At 42.5% G+C, this 14999-nt stretch overlaps 1 protein-coding gene across 1 annotated transcript in view; it reads left to right on the forward strand.

Moving 5' to 3' along the window:
* The window catches only part of LOC124545711 (cytochrome P450 6j1-like), a 97471-nt gene that overhangs the window by 16639 nt on the left and 65833 nt on the right, over window positions 1-14999 (forward strand). The window contains exon 2 of the mRNA XM_047124655.1: window positions 14216-14501. Coding sequence (XP_046980611.1) covers window positions 14216-14501 — 286 coding nt within the window. The remainder of the gene's footprint in view (window positions 1-14215; window positions 14502-14999) is intronic.

Consider the following 14999-nt stretch of genomic DNA (forward strand, 5'->3'; position numbering starts at 1 on the left):
CGTAATAATAACATCATAACACCTCAGTCAAATCTCAAAAACGTCGTAGCTTTCTGCAATAATATCAAAACCTAAAAAAATTCTCTGCTCATGTCAAAAGTGTCAGCTGCCTCAAACGTACTTTAAAAATCATGATCTCATACCAAATACATAATTCAAAGCTCTCATAGTATCACAATGGTTCCGAAAAAATATGAAGAGTTCACACAGTACAGACAAAATACAATTTCGTAAGTGTGAAGTTATCCAACGGTGTAATTACGTAAACATCTGTCACTGATATAGTAAAAATAAATGTTTGTCTCTCTCAGTTAAATGATCAGATAGCTGTGTAAATTGTGTGTTAGAGAAATATGGTACCGATGTGTAAAGTTGTATAAGCAAATACCATATTAGCTAGGGTTCCTTGTGGTTGCCAAACACATGGTACACAAAGTAAGCGTGTACCCCCCTGAGGATTAATGTAATTATACCCTCAGGTGTTACAGATTACAGGAATAGAATGAAATATATCACGGAAAACTTTCTTTGTAATTCAAAAATCTTGAAAAATAAATGGCTTAAGTACAAAATCTCTCAAATGCGTGTCCTGTAGCGCTAAATGTGCGTCTTGCTGTAAGATAATTCTGTGGAAGTGTCGTACTTATCGTCCTCCGAAAGCCAAGTTCTGCAGAAGTCAATGTACTTACCTCATGATAAACAAAAGTGAAATGCTTTATGTATAGATATCTTAGTTATTACGCTTATTGCCGTGATGAAGAAAGTACTGTGCTGTAACGTATTGTTGTGCTACGGAAAAGACAATCTCATTGTTGCTGTACCACAAAAGTTACTACTAAAACATGTTTTACTTTCCAGAAGAATTCAGAAAAACTGTGCAGATATAAAACAGATACACCGCAAAAGCAACATTGTAAATTGTCACTCATTAGTAGCGTCGTGATAAAAATCGTGTAGCTGTCACATAAACTAACCTCTGTGTCATCTGGTATCTCTCAGAAAGCACATTAAATTCAGAATGTATTTTCAAATAAACCAAAATGTTGCATTAAAATCTCATTAGCAGTACTGGTAAATGTTCTAAGTATGTGAGCCTTATAGTCGTTACGTAATTGTGCAACAAACAAGCAAGAATGTACACACACAATAACACTGTGACGTCTGTTCACTATAACAATGCATTCGTCATTTCTGTTTAAATAAGTTCTCTTGGTTCTTGATTGGATATTGTACTTCAAACATTGTTGTATGTTAACAGTTTCTTAAGCATACTAGTAACGTGAAGTGAAACGTTTTATGGCAAAGACAAAGTTAAAAGGCAGATTATCTGTCAATAAATGGTTTTACATGAGAAATGTGGTGTAAACCTTTACTCTTCCTAGTACGCAGAGTTTCAACTTCAACGCAATTATCATGTGGTATACGTCGGATTCTGTAAGGTCCATTGTAAACTAGAAAGAATTTGTGACTCAAGTGTTTCTTCTTATGTGACAATGAATGAGCTTTAATGAGAACTTTCTGACCAATATACAATTTCTTTGCATTTGCTTTACCGTGTAGTTTTCTCCTTTTGTCTGCTGCAGATTTTATATTTTTAAGAGCCAAATCAATTATGTCTTTGTGTCGAAGTTTACGTGTATTCGGGAAAGGTACAAGCTCTCTGATTCTGTTCGGTGGTTCTTCATTCTTCAGTACAAGAGTAGGTGGTAAAGCAGTGGAGTCGTGAGGCATTTCATTCAGCACGTTTTGAAATAAGTGTAAATATCTGTCCCAATGCTGATGCTTTCTGTGACAATAAAGTCTGCAAAGCTTATTGATTTCTTTCATAATCCGTTCAGACGGGTTGCAATGTGGTGAGTACAATGAAATAAAAACAGGTTTGATTTTATGGTTGCGAAGCATGCGTGACCAAACAGCAGATCTGAATTGCGGTCCGTTATCTGAAATGACTTTACTAACGTGTCCAACTTCACGTAAGAAATTTTTAACAAAGGCGTTGGATACAGACCGTCCAGTGGCTTTACGTAACGGAGTCAAAGAAACAAATTTTGAAGTAAGTTCAACAGCGACTAGAACGTACGAAAATCCATTGGATGTTCTGACAAGCGGTCCCAAGAGATCAACAGCAGCAAATTCTTTTAATTTAGCAGGAATAATAGGAAACAACGGAGCACGATGTGAGACAGTAGATGGTTTCGCCTTTTGACAAAGTTTACAAATAGACAAGACTCTTCGAATTCGCTTTTCCATATTGTTAAAATAACAAGTCGTTCGAAGAATATGATAACATTTTCGTGGGCCAAAATGTGCGTAGCTGAAATGAATGTACCAAATGAGCTTATTAACAAAATCGTCTGGAATGCAAAGTACCCATAGCTTGTCATCAACAGTGCAGCGTTTGAAGAGTATGTTGTTTCTAACCAGGTAATAATGCCGAATCTGTGTGTGTGTCTTTTCATGCCATTTGCTCTTGATGTCTTTCCAAATCGGATCTTTATCTTGTTCATGAGCAATGTCCTTTAAAGATGTGGTGATGAAGTTTTCAAAGGCGACTTTCTGAATGTAAAGAATACTGAAATTTTTCTCGAGGTTGCCTTCTGTGGTACTTTTCTCAAGCCCAGCCGGTGCGCGTGACAGTGCGTCCGCAACAATGTTCTCCTTGCCGGGAATGTAGACTATTGTGAAGCGGAATTCTTGCAGAAACAATGCCCAACGTTTTAACCTGTCATGATTTAATTTTGAAGACATAAGAAATTGTAATGCACGATGATCACTGTATACTTTTACGTGCTTACCAGAAAGAAAGAAACGGAATTTGTTAAATGCCCAAACGATAGCTAAAGCTTCTAATTCAGTAACGGAATAATTTTTTTCAGATTTTGTTAGCACTCGGCTAGCAAAAGCAATGGTTTTCTGAACGGTAGTGTCATTTTCTATGGCTTCTTGAAATAAATGGGCACCAAGACCGACTTTAGAAGAATCCGTGCTAAGGCAGAAATCTTGTGACAGATCTGGATGTGCTAGTATTGGCGCGTTAAGTAGCGATTCTTTCAAAGAATTGAATTCCAACTGTGCTTGTTCGTCCCAGTTCCAAAGAGCATTTTTTCCAGTGAGAGAACAAAGTTTTGGTGTAACTAGAATTTGCATATTCAGAAAACGACGGTAAAAATTTACGAGACCTAGAAAACTGCGGACTTGTCTTTTTGTGGATGGAACTGGAATGGCTCTGATTGCTTCTAACTTTTCAGGATCCGGCTGAATGCCTTCAGAAGAAATAATATGTCCCAAAAACCTCACCTTTGACCTACCGAATTCAGACTTTTCCAAGTTAACTGTAATTCCAGATTCTGCAAAAATACGTAACAGACTGTTGAGGATGCGATTATGTTGTTCCCATGAAGCTTCCGCTATTAGAATATCGTCCACATATAAGGTGATGTGACGTTTTAAGAACTCAGGTAATATGGAATTTAGCCCGCGAATAAATGCTGCTGAAGAAATGTTCAAACCAAAGGGAAGTTTCCGAAACTGATAACAAACGCCGAAACAAAGGAAAGCTGTGTATTTTCTGCATTCTGGATGAAGTTCGATCTGATAAAAGCTGGATCTGAGATCAATGGAAGACAACACTTTTACACCATTAAAATTTTGAAGAAGTTCTTCCATCGTCTGCGGCCTGTCTGTTTCAGGAATAATGATAGTATTGATTTGTCTCGAATCTAAGACAAGTCTGATCGATCCATTTTTCTTTTCAACAACATGTAATGGATTGTTGTATGAGCTTACTGCAGGCTCAATAATGCCCTCGTCAAGCATAGATTGTATTTCTGTTCTAACACGGTCCCTATAATCTGCTGGAATTACATATGGTCTAACACAAAATTTAGTATGCTCACGAACACGAAATTGGTATTGAAATCCCTTGATTGTTCCTGTTTTATGAGTAAAAACTGTGGAATGTGCTTGTAAAATCTCAAAAAGGTCCTGCCTATCAGTGTCATTACAATTCTCAATTGTTTGAATTTTATTCTGAATTAACTTATTAATGTCAAATGCGCCGTCGATATCATCCCTGTCAGTACTTGCAGAGTGATTGTTAGTGTCTAGTTCCGTAGAAAAGTCCGAACTGTTGTCTAACAGAAGGTAAAGCCGATTAATTTCCTCGTCATGGTTTGAGAGCCAGTCTTCAAATTTCAAAGCTATTGACTTACCTTCTTTCTCTAAACCTATTTCAGCATCGTGAAAGTTTAAGATTGCTTTGTATTCATTCAAAAAGTCTACTCCCAATATAATTTCCGTCGACAATAATGGAACAATGAGAAAGTTCATAGAGAAGCTGTGGCTTTGACAAAAGAATTCTAAATTGGTTTGTTGGCGTACATCTACACTTTTTCCAAAGATTGCACCTTGTAATTTAATCTTACCTAACGGAAGTGTGGGGCAATCGTTCGATTTGTTGCATTTGCTAAAGGCTGTTTCACTGATTAATGAAATGGGACTGCCAGAGTCAAGTACTGCCGTAAATTTTACGTCATTTACTGTAATGTGAATCACAGGATATGCAATGTTGTTATGTTTTACGTCGTGTTCTTGGAGTAAGATGTCCCTAATGTCTTCCATTTTTACGTAATTACTAGCTACGGCAGCTGCGTCGTTAGTTTCATACGTGCGTTTTGTGGCTGCCTGCGGTATGAGTCATTGCCTATTGTCTCTTTGTTGGCGCGCGTCGTTATTGGGATTTGGAGACCTAACTTCTACAAATTCACCGTGACGAGAGGGCCCTGCCCTGTTTAAATCCCGCCAGTTCTGATGCAATTCAGGTCTGTCGTTACGATCATATCGTCTGTCGTCATGTCGGTAGATGCCATAGTTTCTTTCTTGTCGGTCACGTGGTGGAGAATTTCTCCCTGAATCGAAACTGCGCGCTGGACCGTTGCGTCTAAAGTTATTCTGTCTCCCCTGATAATATTTATTTTGGTTCCCATATTGTCTGTTTCTCTGATTGTCTCTGTGATAGTCATTACCACGGAGAGGTGATCTTTCCCTGTAGTTATTACTACTCTGCCAACGGTTGTCATACGGGTGGTGTCTATTTTGGTCACGATTTGTGTTGTGAGAATAGCCTTCTCGTGTCCAGTTATTACTTCTTTCATCGCGGATTTGCGACGGATGTGACCTGTAATTGTTGTGTTCCTGGTTTCGCGTTCCGCGATTGTCAGTGTCAATTTCTAATTCTTGTAACAGTCCCTGAAAAGCTTCAATGTCGTCTTTGCAACGTCCTGCTAAAATAATATGTCGTAAATGTTTAGGCATTTTGATTAAGCAAATGCGGATGAGTTCTGAGGGGCTGTATGGGTTTGACAGGTATTGATTCTTGTGCAACATGTCTTCAAAATATTTCACAAGACTGGAAAATTCAGATTGTTCGAAGTGTTTCATCATTATGATGTTATGTTTTACACGGTCTTGTGTAGCTTGAGACCAATATGCTGAGAGGAAGGCATGATAAAATTCTCCTTCACTGTGGCAATCGTGAATGACCGATCGCATTCTTACAGCTGGTTCATTCTCTAAATAGCCACACATGAATTCTAATCTGTGTTCTAACGACCAGTTGGGAGGAAAACAATGAGAGAATTGATGGAGCCATGCTTGTGGATGAATGTCGTTGCCAGAATTCTTAAATGTTTTGAATTTACGTGTAGTAATGAACAGCTTATAGTCAAAATCATCATGTCGGCAAGTCGCATGTCGGTCATTGTTACGTCGTTTCGGCGGTTCCATCTCAAAATTCGGCGTACCTTGCCAACTTCTTTCACAATTTCCGAAGTGCCCTGTGTTGTTATTTTGTGTCTGTTCCGTATTTGTATGTCCCTCTTCCCGTATTGGGGCGCGAGTGTCCTCTGAAATACGTAATTCTTGTACTACTTGTGCCAACTGATCTTGCACTTCGCGGATTTCTCTTTTGTACTGTGTATTGATTTGATTTTGATTTTGTTTGAATTTTCTAATTTGTTCATACTCTTCAGTGTCCATGAAGGCTACAGGTGTTGTGTCATTCAGATCATCATCTACCTTTGTAGATAAGTTAGTGAATTGATCCGAAAGTTCGGCTACTTTATCCGATAGTGATATGTTTTTCTGAACCAAGTTTCAGAGTGTCCATTTGTGTTGCAATCGTGTCTACTGTGACCTTTAAGTTTTCCTGAGTTTTTGCAAGTTGCATAACCGTATCGGTAGATGCAACTGAGTCAAATTTTGCTTGCAAGGTCTCATGATTTTCATGAACAATAGTTTGCAGTTCTTTTATGGCTGCTTCGTGATTCTGTAGTGCATTTTCATGACGCGAAAAAATAGGTTGGAAATGCTCACAAATTTGTGTTTTTACGTCATTACAGACTTTTTGACATTTCGATTCAATGTGATGTAACTCAGCAGTTAAATCCTCACGTGTTCGTTCAAGAGTTTGCTCCAATGAGTCTAACTTTTTAAGATTTTGTTCCATTGTGTCTAACTTTTCAAGCTTTTGTCCCATTTGTTGCATTAATTGTAATAACAATGCACTGGTGTCTGAAACATGTTCCTCAGTGCTTTTCGGCAGTGAATTTACACCGGAAACATTCACATTTTGACAAGCAGAAAATGTGTCTTGACTTATTTGAGAAAACGGTGAGGATCCAAAACCTGAATCTACAGTATTTGCGAGATCGTGTCGTGTCATTTCGGCTTCCTGAGGCGAGCTATTGCCGACCGATCGATCGATAATGCTTCCCTCTTCACTAATTGTTTCACTGTCCACGCCATTGTTTGACGCCCGCTCCATTTCCCTGTGCACAGTTACCAAATTACTACTTTGAACATTAGTTAATTCATTACTCGGTGGCGCTAACACACTACTTTCATTTTCACTGTCATTTCTCAGTTTACTTTGGAGCCTAGTATTACGTTTTTCACACGCCATTATTGTCACAGTATTTCATACGACAACACAGAAAAACACAATTTGAAGGGCAAAAATAAGAGAACACATTAACATAACACTGAAAATAATATCTAGTTAATTACAGCTGCGAAATACTTGGTGCAAATCTATATGCATGCCACAACTGTTTTACTGTACAACAATGAAAGACTGCAACTACAAAGGAGATTTTCTCTACAATTACGCGCTAGCAATAAACAAAATCTACACTAATTACACAAACTACAAGAAAAAAATCAGAAGATTCCAGTGAGGTATCCTAGGCTAAGGGTCGACATATGAAACGTCCCCTTTAAACAATTTATATATGAGACTGTGCTTATACTGACACACAATATTTTTAGCGCAACGCAATCTGACTATCAAAGATCCCTGCAAAAGAATGGCCCTGACTAACATTAAACTATACCTTTCACAAATCACTTACCTCACAAAAATCTTCGCTGCTCAAGCTACTGCAATACAGCGAGCGCCACTACTGCCAGCTAAATAAAAGATTCAAACTATGGAAGGCACTAACTACTGATAGGGATAGTTAGCAAATGAAAGATATTAATAGAGAACAAACAATGTATTTACCTTAATATCATCACAAGTCATAATATATATATCAGTTCATGACAAATTACAAATCTCCGCCATCTCTCTCCCCACATCCACCACTGCTGGCGGCTCACCTCCAACTGCGCAACGCTACGCGCTGTTCACAGCCAGCTGCCTAACACTACAATGGCGAGTATTACAACAATGCAAAGCAGCCACAGACTGCACACAGCACAGCCAGTGATTTTCATATTGAGCGCTACGTAACATTGCCAATAAGAAAACATAAACAGCCTACTTACATAGAGAAAACATAAACAGCCTACTTACATATGCACACAGCACAGCCAGTGATTTTCATATTGAGCGCTACGTAACATTGCCAATAAGAAAACATAAACAGCCTACTTACATAGAGAAAACATAAACAGCCTACTTACAGCTGAAATCCCTGAACAGCCGTCCCACGATGGTTTTCGTTTGCCCACACATGGCTGTTTCGCGAATTCAGAACACAGTCCGTAGTGAACTTACATTCATCCGTGCACAGAACTCGACGTGGTCACAAGGGTGTGTTGATGCAGCGATGCAGGAAACGCGTGCAGCAGGCAACACGTTGTGGAAAATGGGTTGGCCTCGTAGCGTGTACTCTTTGTAACTGGTACGGATGTAATTGTTGCTCACGTGGAACGTCCCATTGCATGTTGTCGAGTATTCGTTGAGTGGTTCTCTTCAACGTGATGACGCACATACTCAAATCCGGGCGTGGATCGTTGTCGTGGAGCACCACAGTCCTGCCTTGGGGTTGTTTGGGGGAGGAGACCAGACAGCGAGGTCATCGGTCTCGTCGGATTAGAGAAGGACGGGGAAAGAAGTCGGCCGTGCCCTTCCAAAGGAACCATCCTGTCATTTGCCTGGAGTGATTTAGGGAAATCACGGAAGACCTAAATAAGAATGGCCGGACGCGGGATTGAACCGTCGTCCTCCCGAATACGAGTCCAGTGCGCTAGCGACTGCGCCACTTCGCTCAGTCAGTCCTGCCTTCTCACGGTGAATGCACCTGTTTCTCGGAGCGCCTGCATAACTTGGGCAAAAAGTTTGGGCGATGGCGTGCTACGTTGCGGAAACCGCTCTTCCGTTACCCCGATCTTCGCCATACACAAGGAGCATGTGTGTGTGTGTGTGTGTGTGTGTGTGTGTGTGTGTGTGTGTGTTCCTAAAGCGGGGATCGAAATATCTTTACTGTATCGGAGACCCACAGGCATTCAATAGGTCTCGCAACAAGGCGGACATTAAAATCTGACGTAATATATGTCATCCTGCGCCGGCCCGTTTGGCCGAGCGGTTCTAGGCGCTTCAGTCCGGAACCGTGCGACTGCTACCGTCGCAGGTTCGAATCCTCTCTCGGGTATGGATGTGTGTGATGTTCTTAGGTTAGTTAGGTTTAAGTAGTTCTAAGTTCTAGGGGACTGATGACCTCAAATGTTAAGTCCCATAGTGCTCAGAGCCATTTGAACCAATGTCATCCTGTCTATCCAGTTGCATACCATGACAAGCAATTCTGAGACTTTCCTGTTTCCCTCAGTATCTGAACTGAAACCGTCGTAGAACGGATAGGTACGTTTCTGGACATGGCTTCCTATTCAAAATATTATGTACTCCGTCTCCTCTACAAATTCTACAATCCTGTAGCGGAAATTTCTGAACACCCTGTATGCTTTTACTGAGTGCTGTATGTAAGTAATCGATGTGTTTTAGCTAACCGCTCAGAGGAACTTTGTAGTTAATAAAGAAGATTGGAGGCACTGTTATATTCATAAAACGCTTAATAAATACCAGTGATCCTTTGCCGCAAGAGCCAAAAAGCAGAGGAGTGTTATAAGGAAAAACCTAGAAAACAGTACGGGACGTGAGTTCATGTTTCAACTCCACATTGTACATGACATAATAATTTTTGGTTTAGTCATATTCTGTTAGCAGCGTTCTCGTTTCTAGGACTGAATCTTTGCCCATGCTACTAAATAGTTGGAAAGAAATGACGAATTTATCACAGACTTAGAGCGGTGGATAAGATAATGGTTAAGAAAAAACATAATTCACTGTTTCTTTTCCCTTCACAATGACTTTTTCTCTTCCAATGTTTTCTTTCTTACTTAGAGAAAAGTGTTATACTTTCCAGAACCTGTTATACTTCGTTAGTTAATTAGTTCCATATTTCCTGAATAACTGTCCAGATTTACGACGAAATGGTGCACAACGAGATTTCTGTCGAAATAATGTAGAATGAGTCAGCTTACAGGCTCCTTGCTCATATTTTGTGTGTATTGTTACATGCAGACAGTTAACTGATTCCTTATTAACAAGTGACTTCAATTTAATAATAATAATTAATCATTATTTTCACAATAAAAGTAAAGCTCTTTGTTCCCTAGACTTAACATTCTACTAGTTGTAATGAAAAATGCATCTGCACAATTGAATGAGTTGTCCAGAAGACCCGATTTCTAGTAAAATTTACTGTTACCTTTACTACGTATCAGACAAATTGTTTTTTGGCAATTGATTATTGTGGCAACAAAGTGAACTCATTTATAATCCACTGACTTGAGCGGTATATTAGTTGCAGAACGTTAAGAGATTTTTCTAATTTTTTCTAGTCTTCAAATTCAGTGTTAAAATAGGTAACTGGTGTTTCTGCGAATGTTATCTTAATTGTTAACGGGGCTCATTGGAACATTCACTTCAGATTAGTAGTTTGGGAATGGGGGGGGGGAGGGGGGGGGGAGGAGGAAGGATCTTGGAAGGAACAACCACTCACTAACCTCATTACTCCAGGTAATGTGATAATGTAATAGTCTGCCATGGGGAATTACAGGTTCCCCGGGGATGTTCTTTATATTATATCTCAATGTTCACGTTTCTTTTTTTTCAGGTGGAAAGTAATGCGGTATAAACTGGTGCCAGCTTTCAGTTCTGGTAAAATGAAAAAAATGTTTCCTCTTGTCGATGACGTCGGGAAAGATCTAGTTCAAAATATCCAGAAAGCTGTGAGAGAAGGTACGAACTGTTTCTTTATTTACGTCCACTTCTGTGTCCAGGCAAACCTTTCACAAACCTTTCATAGGATAATTCGCGTGTTCGCTGTTCTGTTTCTTACTGTAGCGTTACTCAGGCTATTTAATCTGACTATTGAAACGTATTTATTTTCGGTAAATACTGCATGGTCTGATTGCCCACCGAAGTTTAATCGCGAAAGTACTTCATTAACTTATCGAAACAGTCGATCGTAACCTAAAGAGGTGTGGCAGTTAAAAAATACTGTTTCGTCTTAACGACTTAGGTGTCGACGTGATGTTAAATTATTTTCCTTCGTTCGTCATTCCTTATATACATAACGATTCGGCTGAAGCTTTTAGCGCCAATTATTCCGAAACAACACTTGTAATTTACGTGACATCTGGCAAATCGTTGCAGACATAGACTGGCATAATTAACCTCCACAGTGATTACAAGGGCTCTGGGAATTATGTTTAATTTAATAACCTGTTAATTGTGTACATAGCACGAGAGTTCTTTTTACTTTCACACATGCCGAATGTGTTATTAATGAAAATAGTTTTTTTATGATTCTCGTGCAAATTTATACGTCAGTCTGGTGATTCGTCCCGCTGTGCTGTCATTCGTGAACAGTATTCCAGGAGGTTCATCTGGTATGAGACGTTCCCAGGGGGTCCACTGGGGGCCGAACCGCACAATAACCATGGGTTCAGTGTGGGGCGGCGGTGAGGTGGGTGGACTGCTGTGGCCAGTTGTGGGGTTGTGTACAACTGAGAGCTACGGCGGGACGAAGCCTCTCCGTCGTTTCTAAGTCCCCAGTTTAATACACAATACACAACTGCTAGTGTTCATATCGTCTCTCATTAAGTAGTATAAGTGCAAATGTTAAAAGTAATACATAATTCAGTTGAACTGCTTGTAGTGTGTAGAGTTTGTGTAATACAAAAGAGATTTTTGTCTCGCTGCAGTCGCCTCATTACTATAGTGAAATGGGCGTGGCTGTTTTATTTATATACCGTAAGTAAGATTTTTTCATATAGAAATAATCTTGAGCAACGGCTTGCAAGTGTGTTAAGTTAGAATCCATCTCTGAGACTTCCCAACACACTTAACTGTCGCTCTCCCATCCCTAAAACACCTTCCCACTCCAGTATCTACAGTGCTTGACTGGATGGGCTCCATTCATGCCGAATGGCAATTACTCACATGTGAAAGTTTTCACGGTCGTATTAGCACAGAAATGTTGGACTGTCTGATCAAAAGTATACGGACACCTATTAGTGGATATTAATATAGGGGGGTGACCACCTATCGCCTTCGTGATGGCTTCCCTGGACAATTTCGGCCGGGACTGTGGGCAGGAGTGTCAACTTCAGGAACGTTATTGTCTTCAAAAATTGCCTGTCAGGGTGCATGTCCAGCTGATAAACTCATCGCCTCCGAAATGTTCCTCCACTCTGCACGCTACACAGTGATGTAAAATGTGTTCACATCCTTCCCCATTTAGAGTTTAAGCCCAAATGGGGGTCAAACCCCAACGTCATATCCTAACACCACATCCTCTGTGCTTCACTGTTGGCGCTACACATGATGGAAAGTAACGTTCTGCAGGTATTCCCCAAAGCCGAAACCTACCATTGGACTGCCAATGTTTGTATCATCATTCGTCAGTCCAAATCACTCGTTCCCATTAATCCACTCTCCATCTGTGCCACTCTTTCCACCACCGCAAGCATCGCTCCGCATGATCTACAAAAATGTGTGGTTCATGAGGAGCTGCTCGAGCATTTTACTCCATTGTTTCTAAATCTCTGTGCACAGTTATTCTACTAACTGCACATTTGAAACTTAAGAGCGATTCCTTCACTTGATTTTATGCGATTTTCTGCGACCACCTTTCATAAAGCTCGACGCTCCATGTCCATCACTACATGAGGTCAGTCTGGTGTTGGTTTAGCTGTGGTTGTTCCTTCGCGTTTCCACGTAACAATCACATCACCATCAGTCAAATTGGGCAGTTTTAGAAGAGTTGAAATGTCCATGATGGATCTCTTCGCCAGGTGGCAAAGAATAACTAGTCCAAGATGAATCGCTGAGCTCTCTTAACCGACCCATCGTGCCGTTACTGCCTCTCTACTGACAACACGCTCGCTCGCTCGCTGTGAAACACTGGCGACATATGCCAGGTGTAGAGGCAGTGTAAGCACCGGACCTGCTGTTTCTGCGCTGACCCATGGTGTTGGCAATGGGACCTATCGTGACGAGCTGTCCTCAGTGAGCGTCCCTGGCTACAGAAACGCTCTTTGTATCGTCATCGGAACTGCGGGAGAGAACTACTCCCGCAGTAGGTCGGGCCAACGTGTTGTCGGCCTGTGGTGGACCTGTTGGCCCAGCCCACGAATTAGACGGCTGTCAGAATGTTGTTGTAGAACACCCTGGCGATGTGCCGGAAGCGATCCCGTAGGAAAGGGACTCCTGCTTCCTCATGGAGCAGCCTCGAGGGGTAGCGAGGCGGCTTGTGGAGCGCAAGTTGCAGCGCGCTATTCTGGACGCGTTGGAGCGTCGCAATGTGTGTCGCTGCTGCATTGCCCCACACCACGGCCGCATATTCCAAAAAAATGGCTCTGAGCACTATGGGACTCAACTGCTGAGGTCATTAGTCCCCTAGAACTTAGAACTAGTTAAACCTAACCAACCTAAGGACATCACAAACATCCATGCCCGAGGCAGGATTCGAACCTGCGACCGTAGCGGTCTTGTGGTTCCAGACTGCAGCGCCTTTAACCGCACGGCCACTTCGGCCGGCGCCGCATATTCCAGAACTGGCCGTACCAAGGCCAGGTACATGGAGAGGCCGTGGTTGGAGGTAGTGTAGACGAGGAGTTGAGCAGCGGGTACAGCGCTCGTAGTCTCCCCACTGCTCGCCCTCTGACGTCGCGGACGTGGGGCCGCCACGTCAGGTGCCTGTCCAGTGTGACCCCGAGGTATTTGCCGGTCCGCAACCATGGGATGGGGCCCCCCTTGATCGTTACCGGCGGCAGATCCGGAGGCTACCTCTTCCTGCTGAAGACGACAGCCTGGCTCTTCGCAGCGTTGTACTTTAGGCGCCACTTCGTGGACCAGGCGCACAGGACGTCACATCCGAGCTGGAGGCGGCGGCCGCATTCATGCAACAGGTGAACAACGCAGTGTCGTCAGCATAAAGCGCTAACTCCACGCGTGCCACCTGCGGTGCGTCGGCGGTGTACAGGGAGTACGGCAGGGGGCCGAGAACCGAGCCCTGCGGCACTCCCGCTCGAATGCCGGTCGGTGGAGGTGCCACCATCTGCTCGGATGTGGAATGTGCGTCCCGAGAGATACGAGCGCAGTAGCACCACGTGCGACGTCGATACCCCGTGTACAAAAAGTTTGTACACGAGGCTGTCGTGCCACACGCAGTCGAAGGACTGACAACACGATAATATCCACCCCCTTTTATACAGGTGCGTCCGTCTCTCGCGACACCTAGTGGTGGATTCAGCATTACATGGAGGTGTCCAGGTACATTTGATGAGATGCAATATGTTGTTCACGTGTGAACCTAAGGACTAAAGCAAAAACCAGAGATTACATTATGTGTAACGCGGTAACTAGACGCGGCCTGGCCGCCCCTGTTCCAGTCAGCGCCGTGGACGTGCGCCAGGTACTGACGTGCTACACGGCGGACATCGTGTGCTCCATCTTCCTTGGCGTGGAGGGCGGCTCCCTGAAGAACGAAGACTCCCCAGTATGTCGCCAGCTGCATAGATTCCTGCGGAAGGACGCTTTCGCTGGGCCGGCCTACGCCGTCTTCTTCCTCGCCCCGCAGTTGCTGAGGTTCCTGCCCTTCAAGTTCACATCCTCCGATGCGGAGAAAGGCTTGTTCGACAAGATTGTTCAGGTAAGCAGGTGGAAAAAGAAAATTCAGATAAATGCGAATAGGGAACGTACACCGACGGCTCTGAACAAACTCAATTACGTACACTCATGTTAAAAAAATCTTGAACGACTAGAGACAGGACGTTCATATTCACAGGACACGTACATTAGTATGTTCTGTAAAAATGATCAAAATTTGTACCATTTCAGCCCATGTGTTCAAGGTCAACATCGGTATCGTGCCGCAACACCACCTACCGGTAAAATGTATCTGCGGCTCTCGTTGTCGCTATAAACCGAAGGTAATGGATCAGTGCGATTTGATCAGGCATGCAGGATGCTTTCCAGACGTGTGCGCAAACCGTACCGCCAAATCAGTAATTTTGAAAGAGGGCGCATTATTAGCTTGAGAAAATGTGATGCATCCACCCGGGCCAGCCGCTGTGACCGAGCGGTTCTAGGCACTTCAGTCTGGCACCGCGCTGCTGCTACAGTCGCAGGTTCGAATCCTGCCTCGGGC

The sequence above is a fragment of the Schistocerca americana genome, chromosome 8, assembly GCF_021461395.2.
Source record: "Schistocerca americana isolate TAMUIC-IGC-003095 chromosome 8, iqSchAmer2.1, whole genome shotgun sequence".
Lineage (NCBI taxonomy): Eukaryota > Metazoa > Arthropoda > Insecta > Orthoptera > Acrididae > Schistocerca > Schistocerca americana.